Below are 21,355 nucleotides of genomic sequence, written 5' to 3'. Positions count from 1 at the left end.
CCCTCACACTTCTGCAGGGTCGAACATCTGGCCTTGCGGAACTCCCCCAAACCGAATACGGAGGAAAGAAAAGAATGGTGGATGGGGCATGATGGGAAATGACACTAATGGAAAGGTGTCAGGGGAAGCAGAGGAATTATATCAAGGGGAACCTCTGAGAGATGAAGACTACAATAGAAGTGAGAGAAAGCTTAAAGATTGCTATTCAAAAATAGATCGTATCAGAGGCCAAGAGGTGAAACATGATTTATCACCTCTTCAACAAATAAGCGTTGGAAATTCCAATAACGATAAATGAGTGACTCGTCATGTTCACGTTAAATATAACAAAACGTTGCTCATCATAGTGCAAATAATGTTGGTATGGCAGGCTGAAGGACTTGATTATGATTATGATCCCCTATTGATAAATTCCAGACCAATGAAACATTAACAAGAGTCCACTAAAAGATAAAACAGTGTTTAACCTGTTGTATCTGGTGTATGTTGGGTGTAGATGCTTTTACTGGTGTCTCATTGGTCACTTGCTCCACACCCAAGCTCAGTTGCTCCTGACCAGCTGAAATGCTGTTGTCTGCTTGATCCGTCTTGGATTCCTGCATGTCGCTGTAAGAAACAAAAAATACATACGTTAATTAAAATAAAAGCAAAATCATCTTACTAATTGGTAGTGGGTTGTCATGTCATAGTTAAGGCAGGAAGAAATCTGAAAAACAAACTAGACACCTAATATATTGTGAATACTAGAACAAGTTTTTTGTACCTTTTATAACAATTTTGGAAACAACAACCTAAAAAGCGATCCCAACTTCTGTGTGCACAAAGCTCTTAATAGGGTCCATATTAATGAAATGTAAATAATTAAAGGTCTGTCCTGCCCTTGAACAGGTCCTCTACTCAGTGGAAAAGTAAAGGAACAATCATTTCACATTCAGCCTATTGCAGTTTAAATAAAAACCCTACTGTGGGATCTTAGTGGAAGAATTAAAAAATAAACCAAAGTGACAAGAAAACATTTATTCATTTTTTAAAAAAATTTACAGAGTTTTGCTTTCATGAATCCCAGAGAATACGTCCTAACATTCGAATGAAAGCAGTTTGCGGAGAAATACCACCCAAAAACATAATACAGAATGTTAAATTACAAAGAGTGAAAAATCCTACTAAAACCAGAGCATGAACTGAGACACCGAATCTTTGACAATCACCCCTCGGTTTTTCTCTTGTTAGCACCACAACTCGTTTTCCTTCAGTCTTCAGATGGTTAAACGCTCTCCCACACAAGGAAGCCTGAGCTGATATTTTCTAAATAACTGACTGCCACCATGACTACAGTAAACAAAGGAGCCCTAGGTCCAGTGTTTATTAACAAACACATCTTGCTTCTGGAGCTATTTAACATTAACCAGGTGGTACGATCTGAGGATCTGGCAGGTGCAATAATACACTGGAAGGGCCTTATGTAAACAGATAGTGGGGGTGGGGAAGCATTTCAAAAAGCAACACAGCTAGAGTAAACAGTAAAGAAAATCTCTAGACAAACAACCAACCCTATTCCTGACATGAATGTGAACCAGAACACCAGAGATTTTTTTGGCCTGGAAGACAGAACACATTGTAACTTTGCTTGACAAGATCCACATATTGTGCTACTTGCCCTCATAAGCTTTACAATGATCTATATGATTTTACTGGAAAACAGAACACAGCTATTTTGTAGCTACTGAACTCCTTTCATTACTACTGGGATGTACATTTCTCCACTGAAGCTTGCCTGTAATTGTATTCGTCATCAACTAAGGTCTTGATAACAAGCATTAAGTAATGTGTCCTACATCGTGATAGATAGATAGATAGATAGATAGATAGATAGATAGATAGATAGATAGATAGATAGAGATAGATAGATAGATATAGATAGATAGATAGATAGATCGATCGATCGATCTTACACCTGTATGTAATTCATTCTGCTATTCATGTAAGCCTAACAGAGAAAGTAGTGCAACATGCCAGCATTAAAGAAAGGAGGATAAAATGACTAAAAATAGCAAATGTCAATAACAAAGAATGACAAAGAAAAAGAAAAAAAGAAAAATATGTCTTCGATTAGCAACAGAAAGCTCCAATGTGCTATGTTTTGTTTGTCCAGATTTTTTTCTTTCTTTTTCTTTTTGTTTTTTATAAACTTGTGTGTGGTTGTGGTGGTAATGACAATTCATTATGCTTTTGGGTTGTTTGGCGTACACGACACGGTTGTGTCGCAACGTGTAGAATCATATCCTGTGGCAAAGAGTGAGGCATCTTCACTGCATTCCTTCTCGAGTTTGTTTTGTTTTGGGGGAAGATGACGAAATTACGCAGAACATATTGCTTAGTTGAACTCATGTTCAGGCAGTACTTACATGAAAGAGTCAAATTTTATACTGCTTTCGTTAATCATGAGCCATGACGGCACAGCACATCACACCTGGGTGTAGATTCTACAAGACGCATGGAAGACACTAAAGGGGATATCTACACAGTTGTAGGTTAGGGAGATGGACAGTGAGGAAAGAGTAGGGAAGAGCACCAAGAACATTAACTTATATGTGCAACTATTACAATTTTACTTATATGTAATAAAATACGTATATTATGTAATAAAAAGTGAGGGAGCAAAACTAAAATATTTGCACCTATTGATACTCCATAGCCTAATAACAGCCATTAATTAGATGCATAATTTGATGCTCAATTAAATTTACATCGAAGAGCAATAATATTTTTTTTAACCCTTAAAAAAAAATAAAATAAAATAAAATGATAATGATGAAGTTAACAGGCAGTTTTGGTGATTTCAGCATGCAGCAGTATTTTACGAGCAGTGTTAGAAATGCTGGACTAACATATAGAGGCTATCCTATTACATGCATAAGGAAACCTTATACTTTATTGCTTGGTTTTGTCAGTGCCTCTACATCCTGATATTGGAAGGACTGTCTAGAATCCTTTAAAGTTAATGAATATGAAAACAAGACAGACCGGGTCTTGGTGCAGCTCCTCAGTACAGCATGCTTTGAGTCACTGATAAAAAAATATATTTTAAAGACTGCGGCTATTCAAGTTTTTAGACATTTGCATAAACAGATAAAACAAAAGGGTTTTTTTGCTAAAGTCAACAGACAGTAGTTTTTTCTATCTCAGGATGTTGACTACACCCTAATGAACCTGCTTGTCAGGAGCACAAGAATGACAAAAATGGTATTCCATTTATGTCGTGAATTATGGTTGTCATTGGGAAGTCGAAATGCATGATTTCCTAAACGGTATGTTCAGTTTGAAAGTAGTCCCTGATGGGATTTTAGCAGGACTGGATATGCTCAAAACATTTATTATACTGTACTCACAACTTTTTATGTACTTTGATGTTCACAATATACTTGAATCCAAAGAAGGTTCTCACTAATCCACTCAACTAAGCCCAAACTCACAGGACTGGGTTAGTCTAATAGAGCTGCTTTTGGACTTCATCAACCCTGAAAAACAAAGCTGACAAACATCAGCTTCTTTTGTTTTTATTGCTGCTGTATGCTTAATAAAATTAGAAATGCAGGCTATAACTGAATATCCCAGAGGCAGTACATGAGCCTGTAGTAGCCTAGATTGAAGTGTCTGTTCTCATGCTTTCAACATACCCACCAAAACATGTCCTGGCAAAACATGCCTACAGTGTGAGTGTATGCATCGCAAACAGTGTTTATATTGTCAACATAATTACTGAAAAATATTATCACCACCTTACAGGACAAAAAAACACAGCAACGAAACCAGAGCCATTTTAATGTCAGTCAACTAACAAAAATAGAACTATAGAAAAATATCAACAAAAGGACATTAGCCATGCAGTAATAAAAGCTCTATACATCTGGCATACAATATAATCGAAGAATGAAGAAATTTCTGGGAATTGTTTGTGCAAAGTGCATTTACATGTGTGACTAATTCATATCCAGATCCCACCATAGAAATCTGAGCTTATAAAGACATGGGCAGATACCAAGAACATAAACGACTGAGACAAGAATGGGACGAACCTGGTAAAGCATTCTCCTTCCCTTGTTAATGCTGGGATGTTAATTAGCCTGCAAGTCTGTCTGCTCTAATTTTTTTAATCTCTAATTTTTTTTATGCACTCACATTTTGCAAGCATTCTGTAGCTATCATATGACCGTGACTAACCATATCCTACAAAGAGGAATACATTAATCTTCCTTATAAAACAGCAATATGGACTATCCATGCGCTAAAATAACTACCAACTGTTAACTGTGGACATGCTGACATTTTTCAGAACATTCTGTATAAGAAACCACTGCAATAATAACCACATTAATGAAGTCAGACTGAACATTTTCAAACAGACAGTTTCATCGGACCGGCTAAATAAATATCATTCAAATGAATGTCGGTTTATGTTGCAGGAAAGTGTGAACGCAAATTGATCACCGTGTCTTCCATCTCAGACTGTTTAGAACTGGCTAAGTAATGGAAAGCTCTTCTTTATTACGGGCTGATAACAGCAGACAGACAGACAGAGACAGACAAAAAAAAATTAAGAGCCTGCTCACTGAGCGAACATTTTTAAAACTGTATCTGTTAATATTGATATAGTTGAGACTAGGAGACTAGAAATACACTGTTCAAAAAAATAAAGGGAACACTCAAGCAACACATCCTAGATCTGAATGAATGAAATAGTCACATTAAATACTTTGTTCTTTACATAGTTGAATGTGCTGACAACAAAATCACCCAAAAATTATCAATGAAAATCTCATTTATTAACCCACGGAGGTCTGGATTTGGAGTCACACTCAAAATTGAAGTGGAAAACACACTACAGGCTGATCCAACTTTGATGTAATGTCCTTAAAACAAGTCAAAATGAGGCTCAGTAGTGTGTGTGGCCTCCATGTGCCTGTATAACCTCCCTACAATGCCTGGGTATTCTCCTGATGGTGGCCATCTCCTGGACAGTCTGTGGTGCAACGTGGCGTTGATGGATGGAGCGAGACATGATGTCCTAGATGTGCTCAATTGGATTCAATGGCGGGACAGTCCATAGCTTCAATGCCTTCGTCTTGCGGGAACTGCTGACACACTCCAGCCACATGAGGTCTAGCATTGTCTTGCATTAGGAGGAACCCAGGGCCAACCGCACTGGCATATGGTCTCACAAGGGGTCTGAGGATCTCATCTCGGTACCTAATGGCAGTCAGGCTACCTCTGGCGAGCACATGGAGGGCTGTGTGGCCCTCCAAAGAAATTACATTACTGACCCACTGCCAAACCGGTCATGCTGGAGGACGTTGCAGGCAGCAGAACGTTCTCCACGGCGCCTACAGACTCTGTCGCGTCTGTCACATGTGCTCAGTGTGAACCTGCTTCCATCTGTGAAGAGCACAGGGAGCCAGTGGCGAATTTGCCAATCTTGGTGTTCTCTGGCAAATGCCAAATGTCCTGCCCGGTGTTGGGCTGTAAGCACAACCCCCACCTGTGGACGTTGGGCCCTCATACCACCCTCATGGAGTCTGTTTCTGACCGTTTGAGCAGACACATGCACATTTGTGGCCTACTGGAGGTAATTTTGCAGGCCTCTGGCAGTGCTCCTCCTGTTCCTCCTTGCACAAAGGCAGAGGTAGCGGTCCTGCTGCTGGGTTGCTGCCCTCCTACGGCCTCCTCCACGTCTCCTGATGTACTGCCTGTCTCCTGGTAGCGCCTCCATGCTCTGGACACTATGCTGACAGACGCAGCAAACCTTCATACCACAGCTCGCATTGATGTGCCATAATGGATGAGCTGCACTACCTGAGCCACTTGTGTGGGTTGTAGACTCTGTCTCATGCTACCACTAGAGTGAAAGCACCGTCAGCATTCAAAAGTGACCAAAACTTCAGCCAGAAAGCATAGGAACTGAGAAGTGGTCTGTGGTCACCACCTGCAGTACCACTCCTTTATTGGGGTGTCTTGTTAATTGCCTATAATTTCCATCTGTCTATTCCATTTGCACAACAGCATGTGAAATTGTCAATCAGTGTTGCTTCCTAAGTGATTGACTTGGAGTTACATTGTGTTGTTTAAGTGTTCCCTTTATTTTTTGAGCAGTGTACATCCTATAAAATAACATGCACCATCTTCAACAATAATAACTTGAGGTAAATGTTTTCTGTAGGTGTTTAGAAGTCTCTCCCATAGTTCTAAAGAAATATTGGCCAACTCTCCTTAAAGGAATTGCTTCAGTTTTTTGAGGTTTGAGGGCATTTGTTATGCAGTTGTCTTAAGATCTCGCCACTTCAATTGTTTTCTTCTTTAGCCATTCAGATGTCGATCTGCTGAAGTCCTTAAGGTCGTTGTCCTATTGCGTGACCCAGTTATGAAGTTTAAGCTGCTGGACATACAGCTTATATTTGTCTCAAGAATATTTAGGTATAAAACAGACAATACAAGCTCAACCTACACCACTGTGCTTGATATTTGTTTTAAGGAGTTTGTGGTAAATGATTCCAAACATGTCCACAATTGTCTCATCACTCCAAAGAATATTGATCCAGAATGTTTGTTGTTTGTTCAGACCCAAATCATGCTCCATATTATTTTTAGAGGTGTTTTCCTATCACCCTTGCTTACAGTATTTTTTTTTGATTGTGCTATCATGAACATTTAAGAAGGTCACGTCATATAGTTCCTGGGCCTCTCTGAGCATTAGCTTGGACTGAATTTGATAGGACGCTGACTCCTGCTAAGAAAAGCAACTTGAAGGCTCTCCATTTGTAAACAAAACTTCAATTGTTTGAGGTTATAACCTTAGCGTTATAACCTTATTTAAGGTTATAACCTTAGCTATAACCAACCTTTATTATGCTAATAAGAAGCAACAATTGCTTCTCTAAGGGCCTTTTTACACCTGGTCACTTCATGTGTTTTCTCTGATCCGATAGCTATCTGAATTGTTAAAACTGTTCCATTTACATTAGGCCACATAAATGCGTCTTGGCGAATCGGATATCAATCCGATCTTTCTACTCCCGCCCAAAATGCAAATATATTTTACCTCATTTCCGGGGTAATTGAAATGGAACACGCTTTGGTGTATGCGGTTTTCAGAATGCAATCAAAAAGAAGACAAAAAACTTGTTACGACGGTTATGCTACAAAAAACAGCATTTACTGTTTGCTGCATTTTCGCGGGCATCAGCAATGCATTTTAAGTCCCAACGAGATACCTGGGTGAAAGATCACTTGCGAGTGACGTACTTCCGTTTGGGAGGAGTATAGCACTGACGTATGTGGCTTGAACAACCACATTCATTTACACCTGTCCAGTTTCATCTGAAATGTGTCCCAGACCACCTCCTGAAGTGGTTTGAACGATCGGCTTTATATCCGTCTCGAAAACGTTTCGGAGGGCATTTAGACCTGGTCTTTTTTACCATCGGATAGCACAGAAAACGCACCAGGTGTAAAAAGCCCCTAAGGTCCTGGCTTATGTACTTGCTTCTTAGCAAGACACATACTCAGGGCTCGACAACACCATCCTGCCAAAGGTTCTGCTTTTAAACCAATAGTCACATTTTGGTTTACTGCCAGACTTACTAACTACCCCTATAAATGCAGGAATTAATTATAGAATATGCAAATATTATAGCAGAATTAATTATAAGAATACAAGTAAAATCTGTTTATCAGATGTATAAGGCCACAAAAAAGTCTCAGGAGTTGGATTTTTGTTTATTAAGGTTTCAGAGACAAATATGATGCGTTTTGGCTGAATAAAATGTATAAAACACTATAAAGTGGAATAGGATGACAAAGCTGCAACAACTAGTGTTAATCTCTGTCCATCAGTCAAGTAAAACACTGGAAGTGGAAGCATAGTAAAGCTTATTTTAGTTTGAAATAGGTTTAGTTTTACATGTGGAGGGGTGATGATAATTATTACCAAACTAACTATGGATTTTTTCAGTTTTGTCTGTAATTTTTATAAAATGTTTACGTCCTAAACTTAGACATTCTTAATACTGTAAATAAATGTAAACAAATTGTAAATCATGTCCAGTTTCCCAGAGGTATAATATGAGGTGCATATATACATCAACTGACAAATGAAAAAACAATACATTTTCAACACAAATAAGACAAATGGGTGTAGTTTTTTTTTTTTTTTTTTAAATCACCATTATGCATAAATAAAGGCCATAGCAAATGGTTTTACATCAGTATTTTGTGAGGAACTGGACCTGCAAGGACACTATTGCCCCCTTTCCACCAGAAAGAACCGGGTGCTAGTTCAGAGCTAGTGCTGGTTCAAAGTTGGTTCCACTGGCAAGCCTTCTAAGAACCGGTTTGCTTTCCATGCTAGAGAGCCATCATCAAGCCAAGTATTATGTCACTGTATATAATGTTATACAGCAACTTTAGCGCAGCAGCGGAAAACACAAACACAGCATCAACAATGGCGGATGTTGCTTTACTGTTAATGCTCATGGCTTTGTGAACCTACATTGGCATCCAAAAGTGGCATCCAAACGTTCTCTTTTGTCTTGTTGGTCACAGTAACCCCACCTCCAGCCCCTGATGCAAGCGGTTCTTACGTCTAGACCAGCAATGTTTTGGTGCTAACTAAGAACCACTTTTCCTCGTTTTCCGGTGCTTTTGGTGTCGAAAAAGAAAGAACTGATTTTAAATTAGGCTCTGGCTCCGAACCAGCACTCAAACTGCCTTGGTGGAGGATGGTGAAGGAAGGAAAGTGAGGCATGTTGATCAGGTATAGAATTACACTGTTTAGCTGATTCTTGTGGTTGTGAAGTTTCAAAATCAGTTGTTAATCTTTCACTTTCATAATAGCAAGCTGTTTTCAGACAGTCCAAAGAAAGGAGCTCTTTCTAAGAGAATCTCACGCTTTCACGTTTGAACTACGAAGGGCATCATGACTTTGTGGTCACAAACACCATCAGCAGGCTTGAGAGCTGCTGTGTCTGTGTGGTTGATGGATCTTGAGTTCACCAAGTACCAGGAAACTGCAGTACAAAACCTTTGCGCCTCTGCCAGGAGGTTATAACATAGAGCTTTCAATAAGATGAAACGCCAAACCCACCACAGAAAGGGTTTACAACTGTGCTATTATATGATCCAAACATTTTCATAATCATTTCAAGGTTCAATGTACTAAAAATGTCTTGATGGTTAAATAAATGTCTGGTTTTATAGAACTGTAAAGGACAACAGCAAAATTACATCCTCCACAGAGATAAAGAATGATCAAAATCTGAGGAAATATTAGCATCAGCTCTAAGGAGGTCGTACAACGTGGTGAGATCATGTGAATCCTTATTACACTTAAATGCACCAGTCCAGTTAATATGGATGCTAAATTATTTGCATCAGTGTTAGATTTCTTGTTCAAAATACAAAATGGGTGCTCATGTTTTCTTCTAAAGCCCTTCTAAACAATATAAATTAACAGCCAGAGTGGACATGCCAGTAGCCTGGACGAGAGGAGGATTGCCCAGACAAGCAGGTTCAGGTGTTTGACTCGCTTGTGTCTTTTCTAAAACGAAAGCTTTTATTCGGTATGTATATTTAAACAAAATACACTCTGTGGTAGTGTGACACACCCCAATGTTATTACAGCATGTATTGTGCATTGTGAATTCCTCTGCCTGTTGCACTGGACATTACATTGGCTTTTACTAGATGAACTAATAAGCATGAATGGGTGTTCGCACGGGTGTTCCATAATCTGAACATGTAGGTGCCTGGAATCACTGACACGACTGAACATATGAAAGTGCAGTGCAATATTGTGATACAGCTCTCCTGTTGGCACAACACCAGTGTCACCTCACAGTTAAACCTGTCCATAAATATTTGTATAATCATTTATGTGGCATGTGAAAAGAAAAAAAAAAACAACAACATATGGACAAATGTTGGCCAACATCCGGTTGAGTTTTCCCTTATGCAGGAACATATACACTCGCTTGTATCAGAAACACTGTTCTTGTCTAGCTCTCCATACTCCAAACGTGCAACACTTTTGGGCTTCAGTCAGCTTTCTCTCACCGTTGCCTGGTAAGGATGTTCTGCAACAAGCAATCAAACTTGTTTTAAAAATCCCATAAAATATATCAAACGAGGACACAAGAAGGGAATCTCACAAGACAAACTACACTTCCATCATGCACGTTATAACATAATCAGACCTGCATGGTCAAACCACCACCCCTACACCACAATCACAACACACTCACAGGAAACATTAAAAATCAAACACTCCCTTAATAAGCAAACAATACACAGTCTGCCAAGCTGTCAGAAACACTGTAGACATATTATGAAGTCATAGCATGAACCGGTCAGCACCTCAAGTCTGTGCTTTAACTAAACTACTAACCAAACATCATCTCTATTGTTTCCCTAAAGTAAAACAAAGCATGTAACTGCAAGCATCTTTATTAAACATTTACCTCATGCATATACATACAAAGCACTTTTCTTTTCTTTCTTTATGGGGGGGGGGGGGGTTTACAAAATAGGTTTGGTTAAAAATGTCTGCTTGTCTGTGTTGAAAAGAGAAATCTCAACAAAATCATCAAAGGTATTCTGCACTGAGAACTCGGGCCCTCAGGCTACGTAACACCTGGATCATGGCCATAAAGATACAGAGAAGTCATTTTAAACTGGAGTCAATGGTTTTAATCAACTGGCAGACCATTTTATCAAAAGTACTTTACAAGTAAGCTCCAAACACGCATCTGAGTGGTTAAGATTAAATGAATCTGTAGGATTTGGACTAACAAACCTCTGGATTTAGCACAGAACCAGAGATAACTGACGGAAAATCTGGATCGGTCTGACCAGCTACCAGCTCCTGAAAATCAGCTTCTTCTTCAGCTGATTAAATGTTCTGAAAATGAAGTGAATTCTCAAATGATCTAGCTGTCGTGGTATTTTTGTTAAAATAACGTGTGTACCACAAAGCATTTCTAGTAGTAATACAGAACCTGTTTTCTTTCTGTCAGCACTTACCAAATGCCAAAATATGGCCTACCAGATCAAGTGGTCAGATCAAACTGGAGTCTTCAGCCTGATAGTATTCATCTACTATACACAATTCATATTTATTACACAATTAATAACTTCTAACTCTACCGGAAACAAAAATCAACCCTGATGATCTTCCCAACACACTGAGCACAGCTTGACTCTATAAATCATTACTCTTCTTCTATTGTATACTATAATCTACTGTCAGTCAGATGAGGATGGGTTTGACTTTTGAGTCTGGTTTCTCTCCAGATTTCTGGGTCAAGTATATAAATCTCTATCTGGATTATCTGTATTATGTCATTATGCGACAAAACCCATTGCTAACTGTTACATTAATTTAAAAAAATTGAGTTGAAAATCAGATCAGGATTATTTTCTGTGGATAAACCAGTGCTATAAAGAAGAAGGAGGAAGCAGTCCAGTGCTAAACGAGGATATTAACAAAACTATGTTGTAAATCTGTCTCTAGATGGTCTGAATGTTTTAGTGAAGAAAATCCCACTTACTGAACGTATCCTCACATGTAAGAGGTCTGTACCATTATCCAGAACTCAGCCAAACTAAGCTAGCTAACTTCAAAACTGTTCGCTTCAACTCTTCTCTACAGCAGGACTCATGTGTTAGCCAGCACTGAGCTGTACGTAACCACCGGACAAACGTTATTAAGCCTTATAACGCTGTTAAAAACACATATTCACCGTTTAACTCGAATAACACACCGAAGTAGCAGCGCGCGAGCACTTTGTATGAGCTAGCTGTGCTAACAACGTCCACTCAGCTAGCGTTAGCTTCGCAGCCCATAGCATACAGCGACGCGTGAAATCGACATTTAAACGGCTCGGAAATGTTTTAAAACAAAGCCGTGGATCCGGAAGTACTCACCGGAGTGGAGTTTGTTTAACAGAAGTATTGGCAAAACTTTGTTGGAGAGGTTTGTTTCGTAGTTATATAGCAGGAACAGATTCACACGCAGCTCGCGCTGCCTCGCGCTACTGAAACCGCAGAGCAAGACGCACTACAATGTAAACAAATGTATTCATCCGCTCCAGGGACTATAGGCACACACTTGTGGTGCTTTTCTTTATATATATATATATATAAAACAAAACAACAACGACGTAGTTTCGAGTGCGTGCTCGAATTTTTCTCATTTGCTAAGTTTCATAATACAGATCAAGTGACATCCAGAAAAAGGTTTTGTTTTTATTGTTAAGTAGTTTTAGGGACGTCTATTAAAATCGTGACGTCATATTCACCTGCTGAGCAAAAATCACAATGGAATGGAGATATATATTCAGATTTGTTATATTTATATATATATATATATATATATATATATATATATATATATATATATGCAATAAAAAATGCGAAAAGAGCAGTGCAATTTAATTAATTCTACTGTTGTATAAGCTAAATGATCTTTGTTCAAGTTACAAATGGTTAACAGGATGAAAGCTGGATTTTACGTAGCATTATAAAGATGGTGGGAAAAGGTTGTTATAAATAAATAAGCTTAATGGATTAAACGTAATGTGGAAAAAAAGGAAACTATTCGAATGTTAATGCAGTGTTTAGCGCCACCCAGTGGAGAACTGCTTCATGATTAAGAAAACAACAAAATACACTATTCAATGTCCTCAAAAATGCGTATTTATTCAATATCTCAAAACCTATAAGCAAAAAAAAAAAAAAATCAATTTACATTGTAAATGATTAAATACAGTAAAGGATAAAACAGAATATTCTATGAGTGAAACCCTGGGAAAACACAAGGCACCGATCCAGAAGATTAACAATCCGCTTGAGGTCTCGCATCCTGACTGGGGCCCTGAATTGACCGACAAGAATGCTCAGAAAAATAAACATATCCATTTCTGTACTTGTGTTTCATAAAAAGATTTATAGTACATATGAAAAGTCAGCTGCATGCGCATTTCCACTTCCACATACACGCCCGTTAGAAGGACAAACCCACAGTTGTGCTTCCAGTGCATTTTCACATTAGTGACCCAGGTCAGAATTTAGTCCCAGGTCTTCTTCTTGTGAGTATTTTGGATGACAAATTAACCTTAAAAACTTAATTCATACTAAAATCAAAGGCAATCTAAAACCGGATGGACGTCTGACAGGACCAGTAAACACTGATTAGACTTTTACACTTATGGCAAGATTGCAGCCACCGATACTATTGTGCACTTATAAACATATTACATTGGACATGAGGCGTGGTGCTTTCACGTGTTATAATCTACAACATGAGAGCTGAGGGGGCAAAAATATCTTTGGTGCAGAAAAACTAAACAGACTAGTTCGATCCACGTAAATGTTTACACAGGTATTTATCAGTGTCGTAACTGAACAGTATATGAAATCTTGCCATTTTCAAATATGATACAGCATCATAATTTCAGAAAGTCACCATTCATACAGTATGGCTAAAAACGGGCTGTTAAATAAGTGCATAATTTACTACATAATTGTCCTAGTTCATTCTAGATTAGTAACTATGAAATATTCGAACTGCATTACACACCAAACTCCCGCATAAGACTACTGACAAAGACAAAAATGCAAATACAAAACATGAGATTTCATTTGAGATCCGATTAACAGAAAGGTGCCTGAAAAGGATGAAAACAGAAAATAAATGAGATCAGAAAAACGTAACTGGATTACATTTCAGGCTAATGCCAAAAAAATCTCCAAAAATGTGCAACATGTTCGCATACAACATACAAAAGCTCAGGTACTATTCTCTAATCTAAAAGGTGGCAGAAATTGGTGGTTGAGGAAAATGTCAAGTTTCTAACATGGCCAACGCAGGAGAAAGCAGCAATGATGTCACTGGGTAAAAATTAACTCAAAAAATAAAATAAAAAGAAAAAAAAGGATCATGGCAACATTGGTCTACTGTGATATAATATATTCCACTTCAATGTGAACTGTATAGATATTGCCTAATAGAATTTTTGTGAGAAAACCAGCCAAGTTAAAATTTCAGTTATCAGCCACAGGAATTTTATGTAGCCTACGTTTAAAAAACCTAAAATCAGTAACATGATTGCAAACTGATCTATAACATAACCTATTCAGTTCCTGCAAGGTAAAGCATTTGAACACTTCTGATCAGGTGCGAGATACATATATATATTTTTTCAGTCCATTTTCGAAGGACGGATGACGAATGAGACAGTAAAAGGAAAGACACTGCATGTGCAAAGTCTGCTAATGTCTTGAACGACCACCTTCGAATGCATGGTGCTCCTCGTGCGCTGAAAAAGAAAGCAGAGCAAAATAGCTGAGCAAAAAACATTTTCCAAGTAAATGTCTAAATATTCGGTGAATCACATACAAAATGGAAAACAATTGAAAAATACAAATAGATGAAATAGGATATGAGAGAAACAAAGATGATACTAGACTTAAAATAAGATAGTGTTAGAATATGGCACAGGAAAATTATGAAGAAAAATTTTGCTCCTGTAACTTACGTTTATAAAATACTGCTTTAAAAGATATCTGTGGAAGGAGCTCGTAGATTCTTCCTAAAATGTTTGCCTCATTAGCAAAGGATGCATTTCCGTTCCAAACCTGAACCACGTCCTCTCTGTCTCGCACACTGACACTTACACCAACAACTTCATCCTCTAATAAGAGAAAATTTGGTAAAGGCATTATGTTTACCACACAAAAGGAGTTTTTGTCATTTCACCTTCTAAATCAGTACCAGCTATAAATCTGTGACTTCATTAGATGTAAGACTCATGCGTTTTGAATTTGATTGACTGTCTTTTGTAACCTAAAAGTGACAATTTTCCCCACACTGGGAGCACTGGGTGTGTGAGGTGGGAATACACTGTGAATGGGGTCAGTCCATGACAGGGGAACATTCACAAACATACATTCACACACCATTTATACCTAGGGACATGTTTTTTTGGTATGTAAAAGGAAACCGGAGGATACCAAGCAAGAAGGTAAAAAATAACCTGAGCTGAGGATCGAACCAGTGATGCTGGAACACATTTTTCTCTACACTACCTTGCCCCAAGATTTGATATGCACACACTTTATGGTCAATAGTCAACACTTGACCATTGCCACAATTGGATGACTTTGACATGCATGTCCAGCATGACGAAGCCCCTGAACACAAATCCAGGTCTATGATGACTCTGATGATGTGTGCAACAATACTAAAGAGCTGTGGGCTGAACAGGACCACTGAGTGCACCCCCGGGCCTACCTCACCCGGTTGGAGGTTATAATAACTGCAATGTGGGACTAAATTTGGAATGTACAACAAGCACATACATACTTAGGAATTAGCATGCTGTATAAGCACTGACGTTTGCAAAAGATACTTGCTTAAACATGTCTAGTTTGTTCATAAATACTGGTTCATTCTGTTCTTAGCCTTTAAATGATTTTTCACTAAAACAAAAATGAATTCTTATTTTATTTAAGGCAGGCAGATATAAATGTCAGAAATTGGTACCTAAAAATTAATAAATCATTATATTCTCTGTCATGAAACTCACCTGATGCACAATAGTCAGCAAACTGTTCACCAATGGTAGCCAGCAGTAACTCTTTCCATACAGCTAACTAAAAAGAGTATGAAAGGGTGAGGGTGAAAAAAGTGTACAAAGGGGAAAAAGGCAAGACAACATCCTAATAACTTGTGTACTATTCAAATGTAGTCATTAATACTGACAAAATATACCATCTTATAGGTTAAAAAACAGGAACGTAATCTTACTGTGCTCTCCTTTGGTACTTTCATCTTCCACACACCTCCCTTTGCGTTGCTTTCCTCTTCCCTGCATGTTAAATAAACACAAGTTTACAAATATCTAGTAGCAGAAAATGGAAAACCAGCAAGAGCACAGGGAGACTATGTAGACTACCTAACATCTACAGGAATTTTACCATAGTGGTCTTCTTTCTCCTCGCATTAAGTGGTAGCTACACCTCAGTGGGAGACATGACACCGGAGGGATGTTGTTGTACACACTCCAGAAACTCTACACAAAAAGTAAATCCCACAAACTTACACAAAAGTTCGATTAGACGGGTTAAAACCATCACTGATTTTGCATCGCGGTAACAGTTGAGACATACAAAGAACCTGAAACTTCAGCATGTAAACATGTGAAAAAGAATTATGAAATGATGCACTTAATGTTGCTCACCTGAACAGTGTGCACTGTGTAGATCTTTTTCAGATTTGATTCACACTCTGCTGCTGTAGTCCCTGGTAAAGATCTAGGAGATAGAAAGATAGAAAGATATTAAAATGAATAACTATAAGACCTATTTATAGAACACTGTTAGCAAAAAAATACTAGCAAGACTAACAGGTCAGAACAAAACTAGTCCGTGCCAAGAGCAGAAAATTATACAAAGCACTGAAACTTATGTTTTAGCTACAAACTGCAGAAAAGCTTCCAACTCATATAGTCACCAAATTTAGTCCATATCTGCTCTGCAGTCCTGTACATGTCTATATTATGCTGCACTGATCATTATTAACATCAGTTCACTAGATTTTTTAAGGATGTCACAAACATTTCAAAATCTGCACTGTTTTTGTTTTTTTGGACCAAAAGAAAAATTCCATTCATTTGGAGTCAATTCCACAGCGGAAACTATTCACCTCAAGCACACAGCAAGCAAAATTAATTTAGCATCTGAGTGTTTCAGAACACCAACCAGGCAACCAGGCAAAATTTATTTTGCATTTAAATTGCATTTGTCTGGTTGAAATTAGGGATGGGCGTTTTCCGCAAATATCACATTCGAATATTTGAGCTCACAAAAACGAATATTCGAATATTCGTTTATTTAAATTAAGTTTAATGAGACAGACGTTATTTTTCAGTAACATTTATTGTTTCCGTCATTTTTGAACAAGCTTATACACAATAAGCTTAAACATTATGCTACATCGTGTTTTGTAGCTGAAAACCTTTAACAATGTGTGCAAACAAACAAAAAAGTACAGAGCAAAAGCAAAAAAAGTGAACAAAAAAAAAAAAAACGTAAATAAAGCCACCTGCAGCAATTAGGCTATTGTACAGAACGTAGCCTAGGCTACATTTAACTTTGAACCTTTTAAACTGTCAGCAAATCTTTTTTGCTTTCTTTCTATTGTTTTACATGTTCTTGTTAAGGAACACAAGCATGTCAACATGATCGGGGGGAAGTCGGCTCCTTAGTCTGTTAACAATAAGGCCGGCTGCAGAGAAAACGCGCTCTGACGGCACAGAAGTTGCCGGGACACACAGGTAACGGTGTGCTAAGCGACTAAGTTTTGTGAAGCGCTTCGTGTTTTCGTTCCACCACTGAATGGGATCCTCATCTGGTGGAATACATGGCTCCAGCAAGAACTGTTCCCACTCGTCTCGGCTGGATTCTCTGTAATCATTGCCGAAGAACTGGCTCAGCCTTTTCCGACGAGCGGGCATTGCCACATCCTCTTCATCGTTGGTGGCGGCGGCTGCATCCGCACCAAAAATATAGCGAAATTCGAATAGCATTTTTATTTTTCGAATAATTACAGCAGATCGAATATTCGAATGTTCGACTATCCGTTGCCACCCCTAGTTGAAATTGAGCAACTCATGTCTTGAAATGCAGAATAACAGTGTGTGCGCTCTGTCTCATTTGATTAACATAAGCACTTGAGAATATTCGCATGCAGTGACAAATTATTGGGTAAACTTCAGTATTATCATATAATGATACCATAAAGACCTGCTCTATTCTTCTTTGAGGTCAGGAAAATCAGGAGAACCCACACAGCCAAACCGATCATTCAGGCTTTTCAGACACCACAAACTTTCCATGGTTTCATCCAAACAAAATGGTTTCCATGTTTGTGTCAAAATATTCTCACTGTTGGAGCCATGCGTTATCCATTTCTTAAATAGATGTAAAATACTATTTTTTTTTTTTTTTAATTGTGAAATAATTGTTTTTATTAAGCAATTGATAAAGAATAATTAGTACGTAATTTAAATGAGTATTATATTTCCTATTGATGTCATTTACGGCAAGATCCGGTAGTTCTTCTGAAGCAATATTGGATCGCATCAGTTTTTTGACCGTGTAACATTTCCGTTAACTTGTTATTAAACTTTTCTTAAAAGAAGTTACTGGACTGATGGACATTATTCGAGTTCAAGTCACACTCACAAGGTAAGAAGAAGAAACAGAAAGGAAGAAAAATACTGACGAATTGCTATCACGCTCACATTCTTGTTTCATGACTAGAATTATCCAGTTCTAAGTCTGTGAGAGGTTAACTTGTTCCTTTTTTGTCTTTTAGTATTTTAAGAGGGACAGAATATACTTCAAGCCATTCAGCAACAGAGCTGGTTCATATCAGTTTACCTGCACAACACTTCATTTCATGGTCCTGTTGCCCCAAAGGACAGATGCAAATTACTGGTTACTTTCCAGTACAAATACCAACCTTTGTCCCTGTCCCTAGCATGACGAAAGCTTTCAAGGTTTAAGCAGATGGCCTTGTGTCCTCTATCAGCTGGACCCAGTGCATTCCCTTAGTCATGGGATCCTGACTTTATTTCAGGGTCTGCTAAACTGAGGCCCAGCACCTGAGTCCATTGCCCCCAAGCACTAGAAATGACATCATTCTTTGGTCTTATAGGATTATTCCTGCTGTTCTGAAGAGAGTCAAGCCAGCTCCACTCATCAGAAGCCCCTTGGGACCTGGTGTGGAATTTCCTCCTTGTAAGAACCCTTATGTATGCTGCCTTGAAATGGGTGTTTGCAAAAATGACCTTTTTGGCTAGTAAACACCTCGGCTAATGTTCTAGAGACTTTGCATGCATTGATTGCAAGATGACTCTTGGGTGACCTTGTGGCTGAATCTGGGATATCTGCCCAAGGTCATATCACCCATCTGTGTGAGTTAGACAAATGAACTTTCGCTTGAGCACTGTTCAATGGAGGTACGCACCCTACGGTGTTATTTGCATTGCAAATTCTGCATCAGCATGTAACTAGCATTTTCTCAAAACCATTTATGTTAATGGGAACGTATCTCTGAAGTAACTATTATGTCGAAAGATGCATCTATGACCAAGGTATAGCTTTTAGGTTGATGCAACCAGGTTAATCAAGAATTTAGATAATGGCGTAATTCACTGCAAAAGCCCGTTGACCACCACCATAAAAAACAACTGGAAAGCATCAACGGTCCATCACTGGCTCTTTTATTTGCTCTTCTCACCATCCTCTTCCTGGATTTTGTTTTCAGCTGATTACACTTCTCTGTATATACTGTGGATATTTAGAGCCATTGGGTGACTTGTGCAAGTTGATTCCAACTTGTCTACTCTGTTTTTACCAACTGGCAGATGTGTAGATGCTTAAATAGCAACAGTTAAAATAGCAATAGCAAAATCTATTCAGAAAAATAGCTTGTATTTCGAAAGCATACAAATGTCCTCACAAAAACAAGGTCATGTTACAACCATAAACTTAAAAGTAATAACATAAGAACAAAGATCGTACACAACACAGCAGTAAAATAAAAAGAATTGTACCACTTTCATATGTATACAATCCTCATAATTATACAGTTGAGAATTGCAAATCAGCCATAAAACAAGAATAGATAAAAAAAAATAAAAAGATGTGAAGATGTTTGCAGCTTTTAATAGTTCATCCGAAGCGTAAACAGGACTTCAACCCCTGTTATTTAACATCGTTTACCTTATTGCTTAAAAAGTGTGTATTAACATCAGGATAAACTCAGTCATCTGAGTATCAGCTTCTATTCGTGTGCAATATAAATCCCCATAGAATAAAGGTTTCATTTTAACAAATTGCTCCATTCACAACTAAAACACAGACACAAACATTAGATCGGATCAGAACTATAACAAATTATTAGCATCTATTTATTATTTTTTTTAGCATCACAAGTTATAATTAAAAACAAACATGGTGTGGCTAATAAGTATCGAAACTGCTAATGATCAAAGACTAATACAAAATGAAGAGGTGCTGTTATTAAAGATCATTTTATAATACAATCATAACAACGTTTACACGCTTTAATACGGTGTTTATTTATTTAAGGAGCTAAATAAGAAAACAAGGGACGTTTGGTGTCATTAGAGAGGACGTTTATTTAGGTGTTTATTATATATATAGAAAGAGAGAGAGAGGACGTGAGCAATTTGTCATTTTGCTCACGTCCAAAATGACAAAACACCTAATAATGCGGTGTGTATAATAATTAAAGTACTATTTTATCAGACCATCACACGCGCGAGACGAGGTATTTTTTTTTTTATGTTGCTAAGCTAACATCATCAAAGTGAGTGATATTAGCTAGCAGGCTAACGTTATCCTAGCACGAAGCTGTGTTGTGTTGTGTTTATAAACATTCTACCCAGCATAAAGCTACACGCTCCGTGTTAAAACGAGCCAGACCACGTCTAAATGGCTTACATAGTAAATAATAAACGACCATTACAAGAGTTAAAAGCTTGTATCAGTGATCACCTGACTGGCTGTAAACACTGAGCAGGGCCTGAGCAGCTAACCTTTTGTTAGAAAACAGCAAACAGTTCGATAAATAAAGCAGACATGAGTGTGTTAGTTAATATCGACGTGACGAGTGAAGAGGGAAGAGTAAACTACCTGTCGAGCCAGAAGGTCCATGGAGAATGTAGAGGGAGTGAAGTACCGTCTTCAACGTTGTTTGTGATGTTTTCTAATTCTTTCTCGTCGATGTGAATGTTATTTTCCGAAGACGAGCTCACAGGACTGCTTGGCCCCGAGTCCAGCTGCAGATTTTGGGCTGCGGGTACCGCCATTTTCACTGAGAATTTGTTAACCAACGCTTAAAGTTTCACCAGTGTAGCTTGTTTTATTGAACCATGAGAAAAAAGCGACGCTTTCGGCGCTGCTGACTCATTTGCCGCTCGGCCGGCTGCACCGCCGCGTCACCGCCAAAACAAGCCCGAACCACAGACACGCCGAGAGTGAAGCGAGCAGCTGATCTCTGTCCTGACTCACGTAACAGCAAAATATGTTTCACAATAAAAGTTTTGTAGCATCCTTTGACAGATTACCAGAAAAGAATTACGACCGACTTTTGTCGAGTATCCACACTGTTTTTCTGTAAATAGTCATTTTCTGCTGAACGACAAAGGTCTGTTTGATTAAACTAAATGGTTTGTTTTGGAGAAAAAGTTGTATTTCCTAGATACATAGTAAT

The 21,355-nt window shown here is 38.2% G+C and overlaps 2 protein-coding genes across 5 annotated transcripts in view; both read right to left on the bottom strand.

Moving 5' to 3' along the window:
- The window catches only part of foxp1a (forkhead box P1a), a 33,925-nt gene extending 21,804 nt beyond the window's left edge, over window positions 1-12,121 (bottom strand). For all 4 annotated transcript variants that reach the window (XM_060894828.1, XM_060894830.1, XM_060894829.1 and 1 more), the window contains exons 1-2: window positions 11,974-12,121; window positions 468-606 (exon numbers count right to left, since the gene is read on the bottom strand). In XM_060894828.1, the coding sequence (XP_060750811.1) occupies window positions 468-602 (135 nt within the window). In that variant the 5' untranslated portion in view covers window positions 603-606; window positions 11,974-12,121. The remainder of the gene's footprint in view (window positions 1-467; window positions 607-11,973) is intronic.
- A 600-nt stretch (window positions 12,122-12,721) lies between these two features.
- Window positions 12,722-21,134, bottom strand: eif4e3 (eukaryotic translation initiation factor 4E family member 3). The gene is made up of 7 exons (XM_060894088.1): window positions 20,776-21,134; window positions 16,290-16,362; window positions 16,027-16,121; window positions 15,857-15,917; window positions 15,636-15,702; window positions 14,586-14,741; window positions 12,722-14,366 (listed from the first exon to the last, which is right to left on the bottom strand). The coding sequence occupies exons 1-7, from the start codon at window positions 20,949-20,951 to the stop codon at window positions 14,320-14,322; spliced, it is 675 nt and encodes a 224-aa protein (XP_060750071.1). The 5' UTR covers window positions 20,952-21,134; the 3' UTR covers window positions 12,722-14,319.
- Between the last annotated feature and the right edge of the window lie 221 nt (window positions 21,135-21,355).

This window comes from Tachysurus vachellii, chromosome 19 (genome assembly GCF_030014155.1).
Source record: "Tachysurus vachellii isolate PV-2020 chromosome 19, HZAU_Pvac_v1, whole genome shotgun sequence".
NCBI classification, from domain to species: domain Eukaryota; kingdom Metazoa; phylum Chordata; class Actinopteri; order Siluriformes; family Bagridae; genus Tachysurus; species Tachysurus vachellii.
The sequence above is the reverse complement of the archived record's forward strand: the minus strand, read 5'-3'. Positions and strand labels throughout refer to the sequence as shown.

What these genes read in the sequence shown, in the direction of transcription:
- eif4e3 (XM_060894088.1), bottom strand. Translation starts at nt 20,951, where the DNA reads ATGGCGGTACCCGCAGCCCAAAATCTGCAGCTGGACTCGGGGCCAAGC. An exon ending in ACACAGTGCACACTGTTCAG is followed by an intron (nt 16,122 to 16,289) that starts GTGAGCAACATT and finishes CTTTTTGTGTAG; the next exon opens with AGTTTCTGGAGTGTGTACAA. An exon ending in AAGTACCAAAGGAGAGCACA is followed by an intron (nt 15,703 to 15,856) that starts GTAAGATTACGT and finishes TACTCTTTTTAG; the next exon opens with TTAGCTGTATGGAAAGAGTT.